Source organism: Artibeus jamaicensis, unplaced genomic scaffold (genome assembly GCF_021234435.1).
Source record: "Artibeus jamaicensis isolate MK-2021 breed Jamaican fruit bat unplaced genomic scaffold, CSHL_Jam_final contig_923, whole genome shotgun sequence".
Lineage (NCBI taxonomy): Eukaryota > Metazoa > Chordata > Mammalia > Chiroptera > Phyllostomidae > Artibeus > Artibeus jamaicensis.
The window spans coordinates 9,281,168-9,306,388 of NW_026522014.1; the positions used below are offsets into that span (position 1 = coordinate 9,281,168).

The 25,221-nt window shown below is 37.0% G+C and overlaps 1 protein-coding gene across 2 annotated transcripts in view; it reads right to left on the reverse strand.

Moving 5' to 3' along the window:
- The window catches only part of THSD7A (thrombospondin type 1 domain containing 7A), a 356,792-nt gene that overhangs the window by 200,322 nt on the left and 131,249 nt on the right, over positions 1–25,221 (reverse strand). For both annotated transcript variants that reach the window (XM_053655065.1, XM_037167342.2), the window contains exon 2: positions 15,833–16,664. In XM_053655065.1, coding sequence (XP_053511040.1) covers positions 15,833–16,664 — 832 coding nt within the window. The remainder of the gene's footprint in view (positions 1–15,832; positions 16,665–25,221) is intronic.

The following is a 25,221-nucleotide window of genomic DNA, read 5'->3' on the forward strand; positions in this document are numbered from 1 at the left end:
TTAATTTAGGAACATTATCTTTATTTAGTAATTAAGTGACAGAGTTCAGACCTGAGTCTAAGCCATTTTAGTCTGATTCTGGTGTTCTGTTACATCAGTTGCATAAAACTACTGCTCTAGCATCTAGTATGACTTTGTTTCTAAGCTCTTAGCAGGTGGGGACACTACCTCCTCTTCAAACTACCTAAGTCAGAAAGGAGGTGCCTTTAAAAGAGCCCCTAGGGACTCAAAAACTACCTTAATGAATCTCTTACTAATCTGCTTGAATATCTAAAGTGGTTACCCTCAATATTCCTTTCTAATAATGTAACCACACGAGAACCTCATTTTTACGTGTGACTTTTTCCTTAGTTTAAACTACGTTTGTCCAGTCTCACAGCGCCATGACTCACTCACCTCCTCTCATCCCGCTTCCTCCACCTTTGCACGTACCACACGCTCACTCCCATTAAGTCCTTAGGATGTCCAGTACTGGGCAGTACCATGCTGTCTTAAAAATAAAGCCTCAAATGGAGATGACTGTGCTTGAACAACAATAAAATAAGAGTTGAAAAAAATAGAGCCTCCGAATCTGTTGACCATGAGAACAGAGATTGGGTCAAACTAAAGAAACATCTCAGCCTCAGTTGTGTTTCTGTCCTGGGTTCGTGAAGGCAGAATAACCCTACCAACCACACTCTCACCGAACCAGACAGAATGCCTGCATGGCTGACATCAGGACCTGATATAGTGGTCAACTACTCCCCACTCTGGCCCCAACCAATCAGTCGGGCCCACGATCCCAACTCCCCTATTTATCATAATCAATAAAATTTCCTGTAAATAATCTGTCCCCTTGTGGGCCATCTAGGAGCCAGGTCTTAGAGCAAGCTTCACCTGTGTCTCTGGGCTTGGGGCCATTTCCTTAAATAAACCATTAACTTTCTTTGCTACAAACTCCTGTTAGCATTTTATTGGGCTTTGATGCACACAGACAAATGAACCATTTTATTTAGATAACAACAACACAGTGATGAGCCATGTATTATTGTCATGAATATACTGCATGAGTTATTTAGTTAGGTTAAATAATCCATAACTATAGAGGAACTAAAAATCTAGGTGAAATTTAGACTGAGTGAAGCAAGTCTCCAAAATATCAGGGTATGGGTACCTTTGAGAGGCTTAGATATATCTACTAAATTACAAAATAGAAAAAAGGTAGAGTTGAAAGGACTCCCACAAAGGGGGACACCTAGATTACAAGAAAAAGTAATTAATGATTTTGTACCGATTCAAACTTCACCCCACAGTGCCTCATACTTTCCTAAAATATTGCTACATTCATGGAATATCTAAATTAGGAGGTAGGAATCATGAAGGTTAGTGCTACTATAACTTTTCAAAGAAAAGACTTATAGGTGCTCATTAAATATTTGTTGAATAAATATACAGATACAGATAACAGCTTTTGGAGGAAGAAAATTTGAGGTTCCTCAGCCCATCAGCCAACTCACCCACTCTATCACCAGGGTGAGATTAGGGAAGGCTAAGAAGTACCTAGGGAGCGACACAAAAGGAGACCCTGGCATGACCTTGGGAGTGAGCATCTCCTTCAATTTCGTGTCTCAGGAGCCTCTCTTGCTTCCTGCTGATTGGGCCCTGTCCCCATCACCCACCAATCTACATTGTCTGCTATGCCCTGATTAGAAGTCCTTCTTTTATATTCGTTATCTTAAAAAAAAAGCTAAGTCATACCCCTTGGTCAACTTTCTCTTCCTTCGTTTCATTTCTGGCTTAGAGAAAGGAAGTAAACAAGATGGCGGTGAGGAGGACTAGAATGACGTGATTACTAAAAGGGATCTCCTTCACATTCCTTTCTCTTCTTTTGTGGAAGGGTATGTCAAACCCAGGGAGTGCAGAGTTTGGTGTATGTTTAACAAAAGGCGATGAAAACCTTAGTTGTCATCGTCGTGAGCCGGTAACCATGCACACAGCCAGGGATCAGCTTCAGTATTTTCATGTGACCACAGTGTCCTTGGCTTTGGTCTAAGGAGGAAGTGGGACCCAGAAGAAAATGGCAGGTTGAAAGTCTATGTATTGTTTGAAAATCATGAAATAATTGACTGCCAAATGAAAAAGACAAATGTCTTGTCCTCTTTCTCCTACTTGTCAGCATTCCATTTTGGCTGATCCAACCATCCTAGCATTTTGTCACTTACTTGTCAGACTTCTGGAAACTGGAGGCTCACAGCAGGCAGAGATCACAAGACACAAACTGCTGAATAGAAATTGTCAAGATAGTCTTTCCTCTTAAACTGATTCTGTATCCTGTCTCTGACCTCAGAATCCCCAGGGCTGGACTTTGATCCACACACTCCTCCTCCTGATCTTGGATTATAAAGAAGACCTAATCCCTGGCTGCCCAGACTCTAAAATTTGGGCCCTCCCATCTATTCTGCATGCCATTCCTGTTTGTTAACATACGATTCTGTCTCTGCTTATTAGAACCCCCCCAATTTCTCTGCCATACTATCAAGGTCATCAGGCTTCCGTTCCAAAGTTATTTATTACTATTTACATGCTCCTTTAATTAGAGTCCTTCCAGTTCTTCACTAAAGATAACCACCCATCCATACTTCTCAGAGATTTTAAAGATCATGTTTGCCTTAGAATGCTAACTTTTCCTATCACACCATATTTAGATGAAGCAAAGCCATTTGGGGGAATCTTGGTAAATTTCTATTGCCTTACCAAATTACTCTAGTCAACACACCTGTAGCTTTCTCTGTAAAACTTCAGTATTTTTACCAACCATGAACTACATATATTATACACTCTTCAAAGACACAAAATATCTGGGTCTGTATAAAGTTACAATAATTTCAAGTAATTTTACTTATTTTATTTTCACTTTTTATTTTTCTCTCCTTGTCTATCATGCATAAAATCATACCCAGATCTGGACCTATATGGTGTCTACTGTATCTTTGTTTACCTGTTGCCTTTTTTCCCACTATATGCAATCCTGGGTGGATTAGGACCTGCCAGAGAACTGCATTTTTGATAAAAACTCTTTGCAAACCGGCATGAATTCCAAAATGTATCAGTATACTGTATGCAAACCCTAAAGTATACAAATTTCAAACTATTAAAAATAATTTGTGACAAATTCATAGTTATTAATCTTGAGTTAGGATATATATTTATCAATATACATATATCTTTTACTATGTCCATTCTATCCATCTACTAATAGGAGTATATGTGTATCCATATTTAGTCATATGTCAGTTAGTGGTCTGGCTTATCTCTATTAGTAGTCTTTTGGAAGTTGTTGGGGTTTTTTTTGTAAAAGCATAGATAAGAATTAATGAAATCTTAACTATAAGTGGTCATAATTGATTTTTATTTATTAAAAACCAGACTTGTTTGTTCCAACACTCTATGCTCTGCATGATTCTACCAACATTCCAGGATCTTTGCAGTACAATGGCTTCTTGTATTCAGTAAGCCGGGCACAGTACTTTGTTCATTGACAATGCAACTGGTGTTTCAGAGTGGTAGTGTTTACCACTTTGGTAAACACTAGCTAAAGAAATTTTCCATGATCATATCCTTTTAAAATCTAGCATCAATGATGGCATATTTGCACTAAATAGAGAAGATATCTGTCCAAGGAATTTGGGGGGGAAAGCTAGGTAACTGTTCTATAATAAAATGATACAAGATTAGAGAAAAAATATGACACAAGAAGATTAGAGGGGGGAAAAGATAGAGGGTTAGAGAAAAAATGAAAGTGTGAGGAGAGGCCTAAAATAAAGTTCAATATGCAACCACCAATTTTAGGAAGGAAAACGAAATACAATACATGTCTCTGAAATGCAGGGCTCTAAATGAGTGAGAATATTCTTGATTAGGTTACACAAATACCACATTAATGATTTATTAAATTCCCCTCCTACATGGACGTTTTTTCCTTTTAACATATTTCCTCCCATTTACAACCCTTCTTGTGATATTCCAGTCAAGGGGAAAGCCGGCACTACCCACACGAAGCTGGCACAATTGCAGCTAGTAAGTGAAACAATGGGTGAGGTCACTGTTCCCGCCTAGGAGACGTAAGGTCACTGCCCCAGTCCTTGGCCAGGCTGCTTGAGGAAGCGCCAGCTCGAGGGAGTTGCTCAAGGAAACTTTTCTCACACTAGCTCAAGGAAGAAAGCTAAACTTAGAACAATCAAATGGGAGACTTTAATAAGGCTCTGAGGAAAAGCAAGAGGTGGAATGGACTTTCAAATTGATGTGAGGGAGGATTAGCAGTGATATCTACAATGTGGTTTAAGGTTAATCCTGGGCCCTAAATCCCTTCCTTTGCCTTAAACATATTTTAAATGCTACTTCAGAGCTCACCTTTGCTCATCAGTCCATGATAGGATCATCATTTAGGCCAAAATATTCCTGAGAGGTGATAGAGAGAGGTGTTGGAAAGGTGAATATATCTTAGGCATGATGAGACACTCATATCTTGAGGATGTGGGAAATGACCCTGGTGTCACGTTGACATTTCTGAATTTGACATGTTTTTAGGTGGATATTGACAATATTAGCCTTTAGTCCACCATCATCAATGCCAACTAACTGACAGTTATGACTATATAGCTTAGTGGCTTCAAGATGTATGAACAAGAGCGACAAGATAGAGCTATTTATAAATGCACCAAGGATAAAACTAAATAAACTAATGCTCAGAAACTATTGGAGTACATTTACAATATTAAGAATGATACATTTTCTAATTTCTACAGAGAATATATTTTATTTAACTATGTAACAGCAATTGTTTAGTATTAACCAGGTACAATAATATTAAAATATCTGTGAAAAATATCTATATTTAATATTCTATATATTCCATATTCTACTAGTTGAATGTGACATTTCTCTAGCGGACATTCTTTGACATATTTTGGTTATTTTCTTCATAATCTGAAGACATTTCTGATTTCCCATTGGCCTTAATTGACTCCCTATTATTCAGTAAGAGTCTAAAGTTCCTAAACAAGAAGACTCCCTCACACTGTAATATTTTAACAAATGTTTATTGGGGGCTGTTTATGTTGCTAGGCATTGTCAGAGCCGAATAGGAGCTAAGCTACCTTAGTGTGTCTTTCATGTGGCTTATCTAGCCACTCACCTATTGCTATTACATGGAACATGGATGTATACACACAAATAAATATGTTAGTATATTTCCTCACATATATATCATAACTTCTGAGAAAATTTCAACATTTAACACAATACAGGTTTCAATGAAATCTGGAACTTGACATAATATAAATGAGCTAGTCAGTTTTTTTAACAACCCTTAAAACATACCTTTTTTAAAAAAGGAATCAGGTAAGTTGAAGAAAAGAGCAGAAGGAAATAAAACCAATCTTGGGTCAGACTTTATTTTAGGTAAAGGGATCAAGATGGGAGGCGTGCATAAACTCAAGTGTAAGTTTGAAGAGGAAAAGGTCATGGTCAGTGAGGGGTGTTAAATGAGGATATAAAAATAAAAGGAAGACAAGCTTTTCCTGCTTATAATTCTGCCCAGAGCAGCTATCTTGGATCCTCTAAAGCTGGTTTACTGAAGTGTATACAGAGTTATTGGCATTTGTTCCAACAGCTGGTCTAGTGTTTTGAAATGAACAGAAACACCTTTGGAAGGAGCATAACAATGTATATGCTTCCTTTTTACTGAGTATAAATAAGTGTGTGCTGTATTTCTATCCCCACTACTATATTCTGTAATCTAAATGGGGAACTTTCTGGGAATATGTGAAAAATAAGGAAAAGGAAGACTGATACTTCTGCTGAGTCAGGGTGGGGTTGATGATCATGTAATCAGATTCAAAGAGGCTATCTCCCCTAAATCAGAAGAAATCAAGAAGACTCTTTAAAAATTAGATTTACCTCTAGATTTGAATTATGTCCCTATTTGTCAAGAATGAACTCTAGCTTCTTAGAAAGTCTTCACAAGAACCCCCACTTCCTCCTGGACATTTAAGGCATCACTCAGGTCTCATGGGTGCAATAGCTGGCTGACTCTGGTCCAGGCTTGTTTACTGCCCTCTGTGTTTGCTCTTTCTTGGGTGACCTGGCAAGGTACTTAAAGCTTCTCATAGTCAATTTTTGCCATCTATAACATAGGAATAATAACATCAGCTTTATTTTATATATAGTGATCTTTTAAAAGATTTCAATGTAGCCCTGGCTGGTGTGGCTCAGTAGATTGAATGCTGGCCTGAAAACCAAAAGGTTACCAGTTCAATTCCCAGTCAGAGCAGATGCCTGGGTTGCAGGCCAGGTCCCCAGTTGGGGGCGTATGAGAGGCAATCACACATTGATGTTTCTCTTCCTCCCTTCCCCTCTCTCTAAAAATAAATAAAGAAAATGTAAAAAAGATTTCAATGTAAAAGTTATGTTTTATATAATTGCAAAGTTAATTCTGTACCTGGCATAGTGCTGAACACGTAGTAAGTCTTAACTAATACTTACTTATTGATTAAATAATTATAATATGTATATAACATGGTAATTATATTCATAAATCTCCACTCTCCAATATAGAATTCATTTTATTTATATTTACTTATATATATTATAGCTCATTTATTTATGTAAGATAAAATATTTTATAAATATATATATAATGAACTAAAATCACTACCACCAATAATGCACTTTTTAATGGAGAGTCCTTAAGACTTTAGCTAATTACAACACAAACACATGTAATTAACAAAATATTATTTCCTTATTTATCTTACTTAGTTTTAATTATTATCATTGTAGTAATATCTATAGCATACTTTTATACTTTTGAAATAAATAATATATATATACTAGGATGTGCTCAAAACACTGTTTCTAATAAATGTGGAGAAGACTGACCCACAAGATATAAAGACCAAACATTGAAGCTTGACCTCCAAGATTTCCCTGGATTTTCTTTAGTCTAGTTTCTCATCCCTTTATAACATTACCTCTAGATGTGCAAATAATCTGCATATATCATATCCTGGAACAACAATTACTGATATAAATCTCAGTGCATCTGTACTTGCTAGTCTCATATTTTTTCTCCATCACTCTCCTCTACCTTGCATGTACCTACTAGTCCTTGACTCTACCAGCACGTCCTCCATAAAGCTGCTCCATACCACGTCAACCTCCCTTTGGGAAGAATTCACTACCTCAGCTGTTACTTGCATGCACTCACTCTCAAAATACAGATGTAAGACAAGGCTTCTCTTATTATATAGCTTTTTTGTGACTTCTTTCCACAGCAAAGAATAGTGCCTCAAGATTAGGGTCTCTACTCTTTTTTTTTCATCTCTGTATTCTAGCACCCAGAATGTCTTCATCTGTTGCACCTTGCCAAGAACAAAAAGTAAATTAGTAAATAAACACTAAGTTAATTAATTAACTAATAAATAAACCAGCAACAACAAAGAAGTAGTTCTCTAGCTCTAACACTGTATTCTATTGTATATCAGTTATATCCATAAGGGTTAGCAGAAAACAAATTGCAAACTCATTGGGCTAAATCAAAAGAATTTAATAAAAGGATTATTAAAAGTGTGAGCAGTGTTAAGAAAAATTGTTAAGGGATGGTGCAGCACCCAGGGGCTGGCAAATATGGGAAGATAATCAACCCAAGGTAATAAAAGGGCCAAGGGAAGGGATTTTACCAGGATCTAGAATGACCTAGACAGAGCTATAGGACCAGGTTGTAGGACAGGGGATGAAGCCTTTTGTTAGAGATTATGTAGCCACTGTTGATTCAAGAAGACAGAAAAGATACCCAACTTTCTTTTCCTTCCACCTTCATCTGTATGGCTGCTGCCTCCCATGGGTGGAAGCCTATTAATGTTATTATTATTAATTATTTATGCCAGAGATCAGTTTCCAGGCACATAAGCAGGATCTGGAAGGGGTTGAGAGTGGCTCTCCAGGGCAAAATGCCCAGTAATCTGTACATTTTGAGAGAAGTAAAGGTTCTTGTTAGCCATATGCCATCTACAAAAGACTCAGCTTACTGACTCCATTTCTTTAGTCAGATGTGGCCAGCAAGCTGCTGAGGCAAGCTCATGAGACAGGATGATGGGTACCTTGGCAGGCAAATTGACACTTTGGGTATTACAGAAAGTTCTTTAATCTAAAAGCCTACTATTTATTCATGAAAAGTAGTAATTTCATAAATGGATTCTGAATAACCTGAAAGTAGTCAGCATTACTTTAAATAGTGGGCCATTTACGCCCGTCTTTTTGGTGAGGTTAGAATTAGATTTGCAATTTCACGGATTCACAAAGTCATAACATGGGAACAAGCTCTCAGGATCATGCAGCACATCCGTTGAGTAAAAACTCTGCAGTTACCTTCAAGACTACCAAGAGCTGTCTTATTCTATACGTACTATGCATACGTTCATGCAAAGTTTCAGTACAAACTGATTTGTGGAACATGCTGGAAATTAACTTCCTGCCACAAATAACATAGGATTTTATACACGGAGTTTTAGTTCCGCTTTTTGTTCAGGGTTCATTGGAATCACATGACTTGGAAGGCTTTGAAAGACTTTTCAACTCCATTCTTCTCTTGAACATCACTGCTCATTGCCCTCCACACACATGGTTTATTGTTGAGAAAATTGAGTCCCCAAAAGTTAAACAACATATTCAACATTGTGTATCCAAGAGTGCATAGGTTTTCCTATTCTTATTTAATACTTATTTCCCCTACTATCCATTACTTAAATTCCTCTTTTATTTATGCAGTGAATTTTCAGGCTGTTGTAAAGCCAGTTGTTTTATGTTCAACTTTTATATCTCCAGTCTAGACAGCAATCCTTAAAGAAAAGGATGGAGTAGTTAACAACTAGTACTCTAAGGAAAAATAAGAATCAAGCATTAAAAGGTAGTATTGAAAAGAAATAAATTTTTCTATTTTTTTAAGAAACTGTTTTCTGCTTAACAGATTTAATTTTGAAGTTGAAAGGGTTTGTCAGAAAAGCATGAATTTAGAACAAAAATCAGAAAGCCACTTGAACACTACTCATTACTATCTAAAATAGGAAGGCTGAATTTATATAAAGATTTAAAAAACAAAATTAATAACAAAATAACATAAATACTTCAAAGTGTATTTTAGGGGTTACAAAAGTATTTTGCTCTTCACATTTTACCCAGTTTTTTAAAAGAATTTTTAAAAATTTTACAATAAGTTATTATTATTTATTTATTTTTAAAAATTTGTTTATTTTAATTGTTGTTAAAGTACAGTTTTCTGTCTTTTACTCCCATCCCAGCCCACCCCCCCAGTGCTCCGCACCTCCCTCCCATTTCCACCCCCCTTAAGTTTTTGTCCATATGTCCTTTATACTTGTTCCTGTAAACCCTTCTTCTCCTTTTCCCCTGAAATTCTCTCCCCTCTCCCCTCTGGTCACTGTCAGCCTGTTCTCTATTTCAGTGTCTTTGGTTATATTTTGCTTGCTTGTTTGTTTTGTCGTTTAGCTTCCTGTTAAAGGTGAGATCATATGGTATTTGTCTTTCACTGCCTGGTTTATTTCACTCAGCACAATGCTTTCCAGTTCCATCCATGCTGTTGCAAAGGGTAGGAGCTCCTTCTTTCTTTTTGCTGCACAGAATTCCATTGTGTAAATGTACCATAGTTTTTGGATCCATTCATTTACTGATGGGCACCTAGGTTGCTTCCAACTCTTAGCTATTGTAAATTGTGCTGCAATGAACATTGGGGTGCATAGGTTCTTTGGATTGGTGTTTCAGGGTTCTTAGGATATAATCCTAGCAGTGGAATTGCTGGGTCAAAAGGCAGATCCATTTTAAATTTTCTGAGAAAATTCCATACTGTTTTCCACAGTGGAAGACAAGCAACCCAATTAAAAAGTGGGCAAAAAACTTGAACAGACACTTCTCCAAGGAGGACATACAGAGGATCCAGAGACACATGAAAAGATGCTCAATATCACTAGCTATCAGAGAGATGCAAATTAAAACCACAATGAGATACCACTTTACACCAGTCAGAATGGCCATCATAAACAAAGCAACAAACAACAAGTATTGGAGAGGTTGTGGAGAAAAGGGGACCCTCGTTCACTGTTGGTGGGATTGCAGACTGGTACAACCACTATGGAAAACAGTATGGAATTTTCTCAGAAAACTAAAAGAATTTTTTAGAGCAACTTTAGGTTTCCAACAAAATAGAGAGAAACTTACAGACATCTTCCGTATACCTACTGCTCCTACACAGGCATAAACTCCTCCATTATCAACATCACTCATTAAAATGATAGTTTTTTTTTTAAACCAAGGATGAACCTATGAAGACATCTCATAATCACAGTTCACAGTTTATGTCACAGTCACTCTTTAGTTGTGCATTCTACAGGTTTGGGCAAAAGTATAATGTTATGTTATAATATCACACAGAGTATTTTCACTGCCCTAAAAATCCTCTGTGTCCCCCTTATTCATCTCTCTCTTGTAACCCCTGGCAACTGATTTTTTTAATGGGCTCCATAGTTTGCTTTTTCCAGAGTGTCACCTGGTTGGAATCATAGAGTATGCAGCCTTTTCAGAGCAATTCTGTCACTCAGGAATATGCATTGAAGTTCCCTCCATGTCCTTTCATGGCTTGAGAGCTCATTTCTTTTTACCACTGACTAATATTCCATCATCTGGAAGTAGAAGGCTCCACAGTTTATTGATCCATTCACCTACTGAAGGACATCTTGGTTGCCACCAAGTTTTGGCAATTATGAATAAAGCTGCTATAAAAACATGCATGAGTAGACTTTTGTATGGACATAGGTTTTCAACTCCTTTGGGTAAATACTGAGAGATGTGATTGCTGGACCCTGTAGTAAGAATATGTTTACTTTTGTTAGATACTGACAAACTGTCGTGAAACCAACAATTCCCACCAGCAATGTGGAAGAGTTCCCATTGATCCACATCCACACTGAGATGGGGCGTGTCAGTGTTAAGGAGTTTGGCGATTTTAATAGGTATGTGATGGCATCTCACTGTTGTTTCACTTTGCTTTCCCTTCATGACATATGATATGGAGCATCTTTTCATATGCTTATTTAGAATCTGTATATACTTTGTGGTGAGGTATCAAGGTCTTTGATTCATTTTTTAATCGAGTTGTTTTCTTCTGTTGAGTTGTAAGTGTTCTTTGTATGTTTGGGGTAACAGCCTTTTATTAGATGTCTTCTGCAAATAGTTTTCCTAGTGAACTTTTGCTAATGTTTTCTCCAGACCCTATTCTGTTTGGTCTGATTATTTATGTACTAACATAAACTTGTTATTATTATTATTCATGGAATAAAATGAATGGACTTTTCTTGTGACATTAGTCTTTTTACTTTCAGCTTTCAGAATTTTCCTGACATTCATCATATACTTATTTTTTCCATGGTAACTGCACAAGAACACTGTGGGAGTGACTGGTGTGTTTACTAGATGTTCTAATAAGCACACATTTACTTTTTTACTTTCCAAAGTCTGGTATTATGTGCAGAACTTTTACACTTAGGTTTATTTCAAATCTTCTTTTTTTTACTATTATAAATGGGATATTTTAATCCTTTGTTTCCATCAATGTCAAACTAATTGCTATTTGCATCTGGGGAATATATTAATCTTGGGATATTATTTTTCTATCCATCTATTCCATTAAGCTATTTTACTACTTATATTTTCAATTGGTTATCTTGAGTTTTCTATAAAATTTTGGGGGGAGTCTTGATTTTGCCATCTGCTTTCCAATTTTCATTTATTTCTCCTTTCAACTACACTGACTAGTACTTACTGATGAACGTTAACTATCAGTGGGAATAATGCGCTGCTTGTCTTATTTGTTACTTTAAAGAGAATGTATTGTGTTCCTGAGTATTATTCTGGCTTTCAGTCTGATATCTTTTTGTCTGTCTCTCTATGTAACAATTGTTCTATATCAGTTCTTCCATGAGGACATTATTTCAGCCTCTTTGAGAACATTGGCCCTGTGCAATTTAAACCTGTGGATAATATTCTTCCTTAATTTCAGGACAATCTTCTATTATATCTTTGTGTTTTTGTTTTGTCTGTTTTAATTGTTCTGGTCCTATCTTCAATAATTCCAGAAGTTCACATAGTGATCTCCTTTGTTTCTATAGCCATCATTTAAAACAATTACAGATTGCTTCATGTTCTCAATATCATTGCCTCTTCTTATGGCAGAATATTTTCCCACATTTTGTTTCTTCTAATGAGAATTTCATTTCTTTTCTTGTTTTAGAATTTGCCATCTTCTCTGTGCACTCTGTCAAATCACTTCTAAGCTCATATGGTTTTCTTAACTCTTCTCTGACTACTGACATTTTCTCTTTTTTCGTTCAGAAAAAAATGTATTATGTTGAATTTTTGGTTCCTTGTAAAATGGTTTGCCCATACTTTCATAGCAACTGTTGTCCTGAGGTAATGCTCTGTTTAAACTCACTGGTTCACAGGGAGTGATGTAGCATTCATTCACACTGTGTGAGGTGATTTAGAATTCTCTTCCACTGGCCACCAAAACTAACCCCTCAGTCTATTAAACTGATACTTTTTTTTAAAGATTTTATTTATTTTTAGAGAGAGGAGAAGGAGAAAGAAAGGGAGATAAACATCAATGTGCTGTTAAGTTACCTCTCACACACCCCCTACTGGGGACCTAGCCCTCAACCCAGGCATGTGCCCTCACTGAGAATCGAACTGGTTATCCTTTGGTTTGCAGGCTGGCACTCAATCCACTGAGCCACACCAGCCAGGGCTGATAGTCTTTTCTTGGCACTAATAGCATAGTGAGTTTCCTTGTGCAGTGCTGCCTATTATGCCATTCTGTTTTCAAACAGAACTCAAACCCTTTTCAGCAGTCAAGTTACTGCTGAAGTTACAGCAGTCAAGTTACTGCATGGCATGCAGGCCATGCCCAACCAAAGAGGTCTCACGGGCATGGCCCCTCAGAAAGTCTGGGCTACCCACAGATTTGAGTTCATGACAGCTGCAAAGGCATAATGCTGCTCTAAGTTTCCTCTCTCAGCTACACCTAATTCTGCCATATTCTCCAAATCTTCTCTGTCACTGTGGTTTGGGACTACGGCTGTGACCATTTCTAATAATCATAAAAGTATGGACTTCCATATGTAAGTTTTATCCTTATTGACTTTGCAAGCAGGAAGCAGGGCAGATCTATCTTCTTTAACTTGGATGCTTTAGCAGCAATTCTACTAAAATTATTTTTATTTGCCTGTAAATTGCTTCCTCAATATTCTTAGGTTTATTTATCTAAATTCATTTAGCTATTTTAATAAGAGTTTGAAAGATTTTATTATTTTATTTTTACAGATTGGGGAAAGAAAGAAGAAAGAGGGAGTGCAACATCAATGTGAGAAAGAAGCAGTGATCAGCTACCCTCCACACATACCTGGACCGGGAACTGAACCCACAACACAAGCATATGCCCTACCTGGGCATTGAACCAGCAACATTTTGGTCCATGAGACAATGACGTGTAACCAGTTGACCCACACTGGTCAGGGCTAACAAGATTTTGAAGCCATATTAAATAATTTTTCATCATCTTACGTAATAAAATTGTTCCTCAATCTGATGAAATACTTCAAATTTAATCATCAAGTCCAGGATATCTGTGGCCCTGTGCTTTGATGGTGTTATGTATTTAGTCTTCATTTTATTAGCTTTACTGACGTGGTATATGTTTGGGCAAAATTTAGGTCATATCTAATTTTTGTCTCTTCTTCACTAAGACTTTAACTATCCTAATCATATATGTTTATTCACATATATTCTTAAATAAGAAAATATTATTAACCAATTTAACATTATGTTTAATTGATGCCCTAATAAGTTACAACAAATATGCAACTATAATTTTATTAGAATAGTTAGATAGCTATTTCTAACAGAATAAAGCACCTGGTAAATCATCTACAGATTTTAAAATATATTTATTTCAAACAACTGGATTGGTATGTTAGGCTCTCTGCAGTGGTAGGCACTATCCTAAGGACACTTTTAGCTGAGTAGTCAACATGAAATTAAATGTCGAGAGCATGTTAACTCCAGTGACGGCAGAGATGGCTCAGGTCAGGTCGCCTTGGAGGCTCATGCAATTACTTGGCAGGGAAGAGATTAAGAAATTAGCAGCATAAGGAATGGTCATAAAAGAATAAAAACAGGAATTGACTTGAAAATACACATGGCAGAGAACCAGAGGTGAACACATCCATACACACTCATACACAGACACTTAAGGAGTCGTAAGGAACCTGAACAGTGACAGCAGGAGAAGCAGCAGCCATCAGTAGAGCCAAGAAAGGAGGTGGGCTGATGACAACAGAAAAGAGAAAAGGCAAATCACTGGCGGGATGAGCGAAATACACCTTTTAAGTCCAAAGAGGGGAGGGAGTAGCAAATATCCTAAAAACAGCAATTATAACAATGCTATACTGAGAGAAATTATTGCCTTAGACTAGTTGTTTCTTTGTTTACTCATTGATTTAAACTATATCCAGCAGTCAAAAGGCTTCAAACCAGCTTTCAAAATCTGAGGATAGCAAAATTGCTGGACAAAAGTGATTGAAGAAAAATAACGAGGGTGAGAAAGATGGAGCCAAGGGGGTCTGTTAGTAAAGAGCACATGTCACCCAGTCCCATTTATGTTCTCAGCAGCCACAGTAAACAGGAAAATAATCTGTTATGAGATTTCCAGGGACCATAAGGAAAAGAAGGCAGCTGCTCACCAGAAGCACATGGGCTGAGACTTCAGTGAAATTCATCTTATGTGCTTTTAATTAAAGAACAGACGTCTGATGGAGTAGATGACATTTTCAATGTCATTTCTGCAAGATGTGTGATATAAAATTCTGAGTGATGTTATTATAATTTCTCAGTTCAGTCCAAATCATAACTGTATAAATATTTTAAAAAACGCATTTATGCCAGTGATCCATATAGGCCACTCCCAGATGGTCTGGCTTAGCCAAGAACAAAATTCAGAATATCCAAAGAACATCGTATCCTTTAGATAATCCTTAATGAATAGTACTCAATAAATATTTTCATAACAAATAAATCACACATGAGAAAGTCTTTCTTAATATTGTCATTATTTACCCAGAGATAACTTGACAAATAATTTCCATTTAGAAAATGCAGCCAATTAATTACATGTTTTGTAAACTACAAAACTCATGATTAAATACCATCCACTTAATTTATGTTGATTCCCCTTTCCTTCTCTGGAGAAAATTATTCCACTTTACATTCTTAGGTATAGCTCCCTGAGTTGTTGTTTAGATTTTGTTTATAGGGTAACTCTGAAAATGCAATAAACTTGGAAAGATTACAAGCGTATTATTCTCAGGAAAGTTAGTATATGAATTCCAAGCCCCAAAACTCCAGCCTTTAAATAAGTTTTGTTTGTTTGTTTGTTTGTTTCATTAGAGGTGTAAACATCACTACTGACCTAAAGAAGCAGTATCAGCTTTCAGAGAATCTCTCATTTTGACAGAAAAAATTAAACTCAAGTTGTATACTTCCTGGACATGCGCAAAATGGAAATCATGCTAGGACACCCACAGAGCTTCAATGTCTTAAATGGAAAAAGTTACTCTTGGGGGTGGCTCATCCTAGGTTGTGGGCATTCCAGGATTTAGTAGAGTACATCTGAAGGACTGCCTACCCCATGGTCTTGACAGAGAGACACATGTAGTTAGTAGTCATGAAATGTTACCTCAGATTGGCAGCTTGGCCTGTCTTGTTCATACAGGTAACCTCTCTGGTCTGATATCCGATCTGGATGTCCCAGTATTTGTTTTCTTGACGATTCTGTCGGTTTCTATTTCTCTTTTTCTTAATAAGCTCCCGGGCCTCTGGGTCCTTCACTCCTCTCCCTCGGTCCTTTTCCCGTTCTTTGTTCTTCCCACGTCTCCTCGCTTGTCTCACTTGTCTCGAGTGGGGCATTGAGCACGTGCTCCAAGGTCCCACATGCAAGCTGTACATGCTCTCTTCAGCTTCACACGGACCGGACTGGCAGACCTGAAACTCCGTCAGGTTTGGACAGCCTGAGCCCCCAAACTGGGGCGGCGCCACCACGTGCCGCGTCCGGTGCTGGAGCCCACTGCCGCACGTCTTAGAGCATCCCGACCAGGCAGAAAACTCGGACACGATGCAATCTTGCTGGCAGGGGATGAGGCAGGCCTGCTCCAGGAGCGGCTTGGGCTCAAAGTACTCACAAATGATATCCTCCGCAGGAATGTCCTTCTCCTTCTGGATGCACGTTATCTCTCTCACCTGAATGCCTTCCTCCCCCTTAATGCACTCCAGGGGTCTCTCCAGGCTCTTTGAAATCACAGGCTGGCACTGATTCCAGGGCCCTAGCCTCCAGTCGTACAACTCTTTGTGCCAGTCACAAACTTTGAAGCAGTTTTGCTGGTTACTGGGTCTCTCCGCCTGCTTGCAGTTGGTGTGTAACGTTGTCCATCCCTCCACATGAGCACACCACACAGCCCGGGTCTGAATGCCTCCTGGACCACACTCGTCTCCCATGCATCGGCCCCACGGACCTAAAAACGACACGAGAGTTAACAGTTCTACTAGAAGAAAACTAGAGGTTACTCTACGTTCCAGAAAGACACATCAAGACCTAGTACATTTACTTCCCTGAAGTGTTATAAAGTAGGTCTCTCTACGTTGTCAGAAAGTAATGATCTGCACTCGGTATTGCGGAAGGGGAACTGTGTCAGAGTCTATATAAGGTAACTGCTGGGACAATTTCACTCTGGGTCCTTTCGGGATTATTAAAAGATTGCTTTTATTCATTTCCTTAATTTTAGGTTGTTAAAGAACCCATGCTCATGAAGGACATCAGAAATTAGTCACAGTGAAAACCTCAGAACCATCATTGATTTTGGTAACTGGGAAAGAAAATGGGCCCATATGAATTTAGGCTGCAGGCTTTTCTTTGCCAAGCAATGAATCGTCTTGTAGCATACACTCTGTTCACCTCATCTTCTGTTGTGATGCACTGTGAGTATAAGAGTCTAATAATTGTGTGTGTGCCGACAGAAGTGTTTACTTGCTGGTAACCAAAGTGAAAAATCTTCGTTTAAGCACATTCTGCCTTTAAAGTGATCATTTTTCTCATCTGTCCAGTGAAGTATAAAAAATAAACAAGAGAATTTAAATTTAACTAAGAGACCATTGCTATTTTCTGAACATTGAAGAGCTAATTGGAGTTTTATCAAGCTGTTCGTTTCCGAGGTGTGTACTATTTGGTATTACAGAGCTGTTTCATGGGATACTTAAATCAGGAGATTTAGTCTGAAATGTGGGCCTTTTACCTTTGAATCCTTCTTAGCATAGATTGAAACCCTCTTACATCTGCATGCATTATTTCTTTTTTAATGTAGATAATAGAAGTTCAGTGCTTGAACTGCCAGATCTTATTTTACCAGATTGAGAATGACATTATCTTGGAATTTTAAAGAAATGTAATGTTCCCATAGTTGCATGATTCTCACAACGTGGTCCATGGAATTGGAGAAATGGTCTGATGTAGCCTAGAGCCCTCTTCCACAGGCCGTGTGGGCAGGGGAGGGCCAGCACTCAGGGCTGGGCTTCAGGGTCTGCCCACCCCACCTCATAGCCCTCCTTCCTTCCTCATTGTTGCTTCTATAAGAAAAGCTCCATTATTATTATTATTATTTATTTATTTTATATATGTTGAGATTATGAAAGACTTTGTCTGACAAGATGTTTCTGTTGTAGAGTGAAAACCACTCAATGAGGCCAACAGATCTGTCTATGGATGAGAAGAACTGGTAACAAGAAAGGGAAGTGACATGCCAGGCGCATTTCTTGAGTGAATAACAAAACCATCCTTCATTTCAGATTCCAATTCTGACTTTTAGTTGTATGATTTATCCTAGATTTTAGAGCTTGAGACTTAGATATGCCTATACAAGATGATTAATCTAAGAAGAATGAAATAGGAAGAATGCGCTTATCATATTTAACTTAAACATTTAATTTTGTTTAGGTAGGAAGATGTTTACAATTTGATAATGTTAACTTCATGACAAATGGAATAATGGAGTTGTAAATAGGAAAGGGATTGACTGAAAACATTGTGCCAACTAATTATTGTTGCATGAATTGTATACAATAAGAATTGTATATTTGGTGTCCCCATATCATTACTGTATGAAGTTCACATGTGAAGAGTTATAAAGAATTTAAAGTACACTTAGAGAAACAGCCCTTTCATACCACTGATTTTAAAACTCTATGAGCTAAGAAAATCAGTGAGTTCATTATATCTGTCCACATATAATACCTGATGATATTTTTATGTTATTTTTAATTTGTCAAAGGAAGTTATCTACTCAAAAATTTGTTAATACCCTCTTAGAGATTTTGCAAATATTCAGTTTAAGAATTACAAAACCTAGGACCCTTCTCAATATGGGAACATAGTAATATGTATAAAATTTTAGAATTAATCCCACATATCTTTGGCATTCATTCCTTTTCCTCACTGTGCTTGAACAAACCAGTAATCCTTATTTCCTATCCTAAACACAGCATATAAAGATAAATTTATGTTGGACACTTAAGTTAGGAGTAAGCTATACACCATTATATCTAAATTTCAAAAATATAAGTGTCTTGTATAAATTAAGAGTCTAAATTCCAGATATAACTCAGAACTTCTTGATACTTTATTGTTTTCTAATCTTTGATATTAATTAAGAAATAAGATTGATTACTCAGATTAGGACTATTAAGAAGTTAGTCTTTTATCCTCAAAATAAAAATTAAAAAAATCTGAGCAAATTGTAAATTTGGCCAAAAACAAGATCTCAAAAACTATGAAACAGAACTACACAAGATGAGTTAACTATTAAATTTGAAATTACCATAAGAACTGGTAAGGATATTTAACTCTTATAAACTAAATTTTAGCAAAAACTCCAGGCTGACTTCTAAGCTCTTACAAAAATAAAAGTGAATGACACTTACTTTGAAAATGACTCATTTACTGACATCGAATTAGGGAGAATTCCCTTCTTACACATGCTCAGAACACCTGCATATTCCTCACCCATGTTCATCACAATTTCAGTTAGTTTACTGTGTAATTGTTTGCCAAATCTGTTTATCACATCAGACTGACTCTATGACCTAAAGACAGAACTTTGCCTGTCTCTTACATAGGAATTTCCTCAATCATTTTGTTTAGAAAAGACAGGACTTAGTTTGTAGATTTAATATCCAAAGAACTACATGTTTGAAATCAATGACAGCTCACATAAAGAAACTGAGTTTGAGAAAACTTCTAAACTATTTCATGCACATTGATGAAGAGTAAGCATTGTTAAAGCTTACTTAATTAGGAAAAGCATACATTCTAAATACAAATACAATAAAATTTTCACTCCAAAAATATCCTCACAGATTCCTATTAATAATCTATTTATAGCTAACCCTGTTGGGTTTATCTTATTCCAAGTATATTTACATTGAGAACCAGAAGACAGGCAATCTTGAGGAAATTCCATGGAGATCTATAAAAAATACCCTCTAGGCTGAAGGGAGATAAAATGTATGAGATGCCAGTGAAAGTGGTGGTGGCAAAATAATCACAAGTGAACCTGAAGAAAACTCATTCACTCTGCAGGCTTTAACTGCTGTCTTATCTTTTCATTGCACCTTGGATATTACACGTGTCCAATTAACAGACCTTTTGAAAAATCAGATCTCTACCACAATGAAGGGCTGTCTACTTCTTTCCTCCAGCAGTTTTAAAATAATCACACACTGAACAGAAAAGGGGCCACATCTAAAATTGCTCTTGACAGCTATGAATTGTTAGACCAATTAGCTGCCATGTGTCATGGAGAACAAATGTTTCTAAAGGCAACTTGAAAGCACAATATGCAAACTCTAGCAAGGAAAACACAAAGTCCCCTCCTAAGCACAATATGAAACTGTGATACTGAACTCCTGTATCCTTGCATCATGGTACATTAGTGTTAGAAAGGTGGTGTGTGTTTGTGCATACATGTGTAGGTGTGTGTAGATGCTTGCTTTTTAACAAGAACAGAAAGAATTTACATTGTTTTAAAACTTGCTTTATTTATTGTTCTTGTTTACAATAACATACAGAGGACTTGGAATCTAACTGCACAAAACAAAGGGCAGGCAGGTTTTAACTTAAGGCCTTGGATAATATCCCTTTATAAATGGAAATGTATTTCTGCATAGGGTTGTGTTCATTCAGTATTATGTAACACACTTTAAGGATATAGTTCAAAAATATATGTAGAACATTTAGCCTGGCACATTTTATGTAAATCAAGAAAGAAATACTGGAAATCTTATTTTACTAAAAAAAAGTTAAAGCAATTGTTTGTATACCCAAAATATTTATGTAATTAATAAGTTCACAACACAAATATTTTCAGTTGGAATTGATGCAAGATCATGCACAATTGTTATAACAATTTTAAATTAGTGCTGCTTGGCTTAGTTTTCCATAGACTAGTGCTTTAAATATAAATCTTAATGAACTTGTCAAAAATGTTGATAGGAATATTTTTTTTTTATTCCTGTGGAAGAGGGTTTTATAACAGGCCTATTCTTTTCATGTCATTCAAAACTATCTTTATTTTGGTCTACAATAGATGGCCTTTTAAATTTAAAATTAGTATTTTGCTCACCACATTCAACATCGACTTCTTCTAAGGCTCTGTTTTATATGTCAAGGGCACCAGAACAATATAAAGCTCAGTCTATAAAAGGCCACATTATTGACAGGTGGTGAGCAACTGTTCCAAATAGCCTTATAAAAGATAAACACTATAAAAGGAGCACAAGAAAATTATGCAAACTACTTTCTGTCCTTGTTTGCTGTAAAGTCTCAGATACGCCAGTTTCTTGTTAGACTAAATATGTTTGCACCGCTCAGATGAGATGGTGCAAATTCCCTCCTGGATCTGTTTATGGAACAGCAGGTTCTAGTTCACCAAGATCAAGGAGTACACAAACAGCTGACTAATATACTAAATTCTGTCTCATGAATGTTGCATAGTATCTTATTTTGAAATTCATTGTTCATCTAATTTTAAGAAACTATTTGTTTTTACTCAACAAATTAGTTTAGAAAAAAAATCAGAAATTGCTGCTACTTGATAAAACTCCTCATAAATCCCATAAACTGCAGGTAAGTAGTTTTGCTGACATCCTACTAGGCAATTAAAATACACATTTACATAATTTTGGAATTGTGCTATAAATGGTTTTATACTCTGCTTGTTTACTTCACAGTATGCCATGAAATAATTCCCTTTCAGTAGACATGAGGGGCTCAGTTACCCACAGAAACATGCACCAGACCAAGCCTATGAGACACTCAGTCTCATTTGCTCTTCATAATTCCACAGCTACAGCTATACTATAGTGGCACAGTGTGTTGTATTAATTTACCATGATTCATCTAGTTGATATTCTATTTGTGAAAGTGTAGCTCTTTTTTCTAATTGTTTACAACATTAAAAAGTATGTTACAACAAGCATCTATTGTTGTACACTGGTCAAACAATTTAGTCAAAAGTTTTACAAATTTTTCAAGCTTTCGATACAGCTAGAATCACAACAATGCCCCCCAAAATACGCCAGTTTGCCGTCCTACCAGCAATTAATGAGTATGTATTTTTTCCTCATATTTACAGACTTCTATTTCTCCAGGTTTGGGCATCTACCAAGGGACTCATAGGTGCTTTACCAGAGGATACTTCCTTTGACTATTTGGACTGTTAAGACAGTCTTTATTCCTCTAACCCCAATCCTCTGTGTTCTGTGGTCTCCAGAAAGACCTCAGAGCTTCCTGAGAATTAATACTATCCTTCTTAATTTTCAACACTGAAATATAATTTTACCTGTTTTATACTCATTTGGTCATTTAAAATGATTTTTTTTTTTTGCTGTGGATAGAAGCAAGCATGTGGGCTTAAATGTCTGTTTTGAAGTGGTCCCATAGATTATTTGAGTGCCTGGCTGTGCTATTCCATATAATACTAATTAATTTAATTATAAATCTGCACACTGTCTAGGGAACCTCTTTGTATGGATTTATGAACACAACAATTAAATTTTGTACATATACTGACACAAAGTAGTTTAAAATTTATTTTTAAGAAACAAAAGCGGAGCTCATAGCTTTTTGACTTGAGTTTTAATTTAATGTAATTTAATTTTAATTTAAAATATAATTCTCCAATGACAGATCACTTTGGTGGATAAGGAAAGATCACTCAGAAATCAAGCTGAGCTTTCATCTTTAATATTAATTAAACTTTAAAAGAAATTATGTCAAGAATAGCAAATTAAATTTACAAAATCAGGACAAGTTCTTTAAATCTGATGAGAGAATGAATGAGGAACCAGTCAGTGACTGTGACAGCTGATTTTACAGCTGCCAAATATAGAAGTATCTATTTTCAGGTTCTATCAGGTTTGATTTCTCCTAGAAAAGTGTCTAACCTCTTTGAATCCTGCTTCCCCCCACTTGAAAAATATAATATAAAATATGTCATTAACTTCCATCATCTCATAACAGTATCAGAATCATAAGCTAAGTATTAATATTATGAAGTACAGCATTTGAAAAATAAGTTACCTCCCACCTTTTAAATTATTCTAGCTGGGAAATAACCCCATTAGCTTGTGGCTGATTAACAGGAGAAAATATTATAAATTTAGGATGATTTTACTTCTGGGGGTGCCATAAGTTATGAGACCCAAAGGCCCATTATGCAGCTGAGGTTTATATGTATTATGAACAAAGGAGAAGGGGAGCAAGGTTGCGGGGCTTTAAAGGGAAAGCAGGTAATTAACTCACAGGCTGAGGAGAAAGGAGAAACATTTGGGGTAAAAAAAGAATTCTTGCTGGGCAACCCAGAAACAGGGGGACACAGAGAGAAATCTGGTGAACAGATTTTTGTCTAGATCTTCCCTGTCTGCATATTTAATTCATATGTTGCTAAGGGTGAATATGCTAAGGTTCCCTTCCTGAAGCACAAACTATTTACTAGGACGAAATAGTAAGGCAGGACCTGGTATGTGTGTGTGTATGTGTATGTATTATGTATATATGTAGAGATGTACGTGAGATGTACTTTTTCTTTTCCTCTAAGGGTAAATAATTCTCTGATGCAAAACTCACAGTCTTGCTTCTGAACCCTAGGTGTCTGTGCTATAACTCTCCTATTAGGTCTAACCAGAGATGCCACACAGCCATTCTACCTATCAGAAATATGTCTAATAACATCATCTGTCTAGTAATATCAGATCTGTGGGCCATTGTGACCTGAGTAGCTTAATAGCTTGCACACAGCGTGGACCTGCTGGAGAGGTCTCCACTGCAGGATCCATTCATAACTGGCAGTCTTCCAAGTCCACCAATAAGTAGACCATGGCAATATTCCCAAGTGTGATATGTGCTGCTCTCAGAATGCAAAGAGGCTGTGGTGGCCAGCCTCCGACATGGCCCCTGCTTCTTGGTATTCCTGCCTTTCTATAGTTCACTCTAACACTGAATGGATGTGACCTGTGAAACTGCTAGTATATTGCAGAAATATCGGTCTGTAATGTAAAAGTCTAGGTCAAAAAGGAATAGTGGCTTCTGACTTGCTTTCTCTTGGTTAATTCATTCTGGAAGAAATTGGCAGCCTTTTGGAAAGGAACTGAGACATCTGCCAACAGCCATGTGGGTGACCCATGACCTTGCTGGAAGCAGATCACCTCAGCACCAATCAAGCCATCAGATGACTGCAGGCCTGGCCAATGTCTGTCTGGGCCACAATCTCATGACAGAGCCTGACTCAAAACCACCCAGCTAAGCTGCTTCCAAATCTCTGACCCACAGAAACCAGAAGATAATAAAAGATTTGCTAGTTCCAATCTGCTAAAATTTGAAGTAATTTGTTATGTAACAATAGATATCTGACACAGGTACCCAGGAGAGGTATGCTGCCATAACCCAAAATCTAAAATATGGGTATCACCTCTTCTTCTCGGCTGCAGTTGGACCCAGCTCCTGGTTCGGTTTATGGTGGCTTGCTATCCTCTTCCATGATGCATCCAGTTTTCTTTTACTTTTTTCAGTGACAGTCCAGGTTAATTGAACAGGAATTTAATATAGATTACCTCCCCTGCATCTTTTGAATGTTTAATGTGGCACTAATTTTCGAATTTCCCCCAAGGATCATATGCTAGAACATTGCATAAAATGTGTCACTTTCTAGCTGCGATTTGTCACAATCTATCAAAAAGTCAGAGTCTCAGTAACTCTCAGTAGTAAGCAACTGTATGTCAGCCTGCCAGATGAGAAAGTGAAGCATTCATCCACTTTTCCTCTGTTCTCCGTTGGTCAAGAATGGTCCCAGGATCATTCACATTAGCTCCCTCACAATTTCAAATTGTGCATGAGTGAATGCTGAGAGCATTTTCAAAGTTGTCTTGCATTACAGCATCACAGAAGCTCTGAGGAAAAATTAGAGTCCTCAGCCTGTCATAAATTGCAATCGGTTTGTACCTGCCTGAATCAGGTTAAACTTGTGTGAAAGGGGAAGTCACAGGAGTTACTGGAGCTGGAGGTGGAGCCAAGGGGATTTAAAATGGCACACAGGTGGCATGCCATGCCTACCAAATGGTGCAGGTTTTTGTTTGTTTTTTGTACCTTCTTTTTCTTTTGCTGAAGATTTCTGAATTTTTGTCACATTTATTTTATGCATTCAACAAATATTTAGTCTGAGGCTACAATAAGCAAGCAGAATAGATATGTATTAAGATAAAGGACTACAAAAGGTAGAGACAACCCAAATATCCATCAATGGCTAAATGGATAAACCAAGCGTGGTATACACATGCAATGGAATATTATTCAGCCTTAAAGAAACTCTGATGTGTCCTGCAACACGGATTAGCCTTGAAAACTTATGCTAAGTGAGATAAGGTACGCACAAAAGGGCAAATATTGTGTGATCCCACTTATATGACGTACCTAGAAGGACAAAATTTACAGAAATAAAAGGTGGAACAGCACCAGAGGCTAAGACA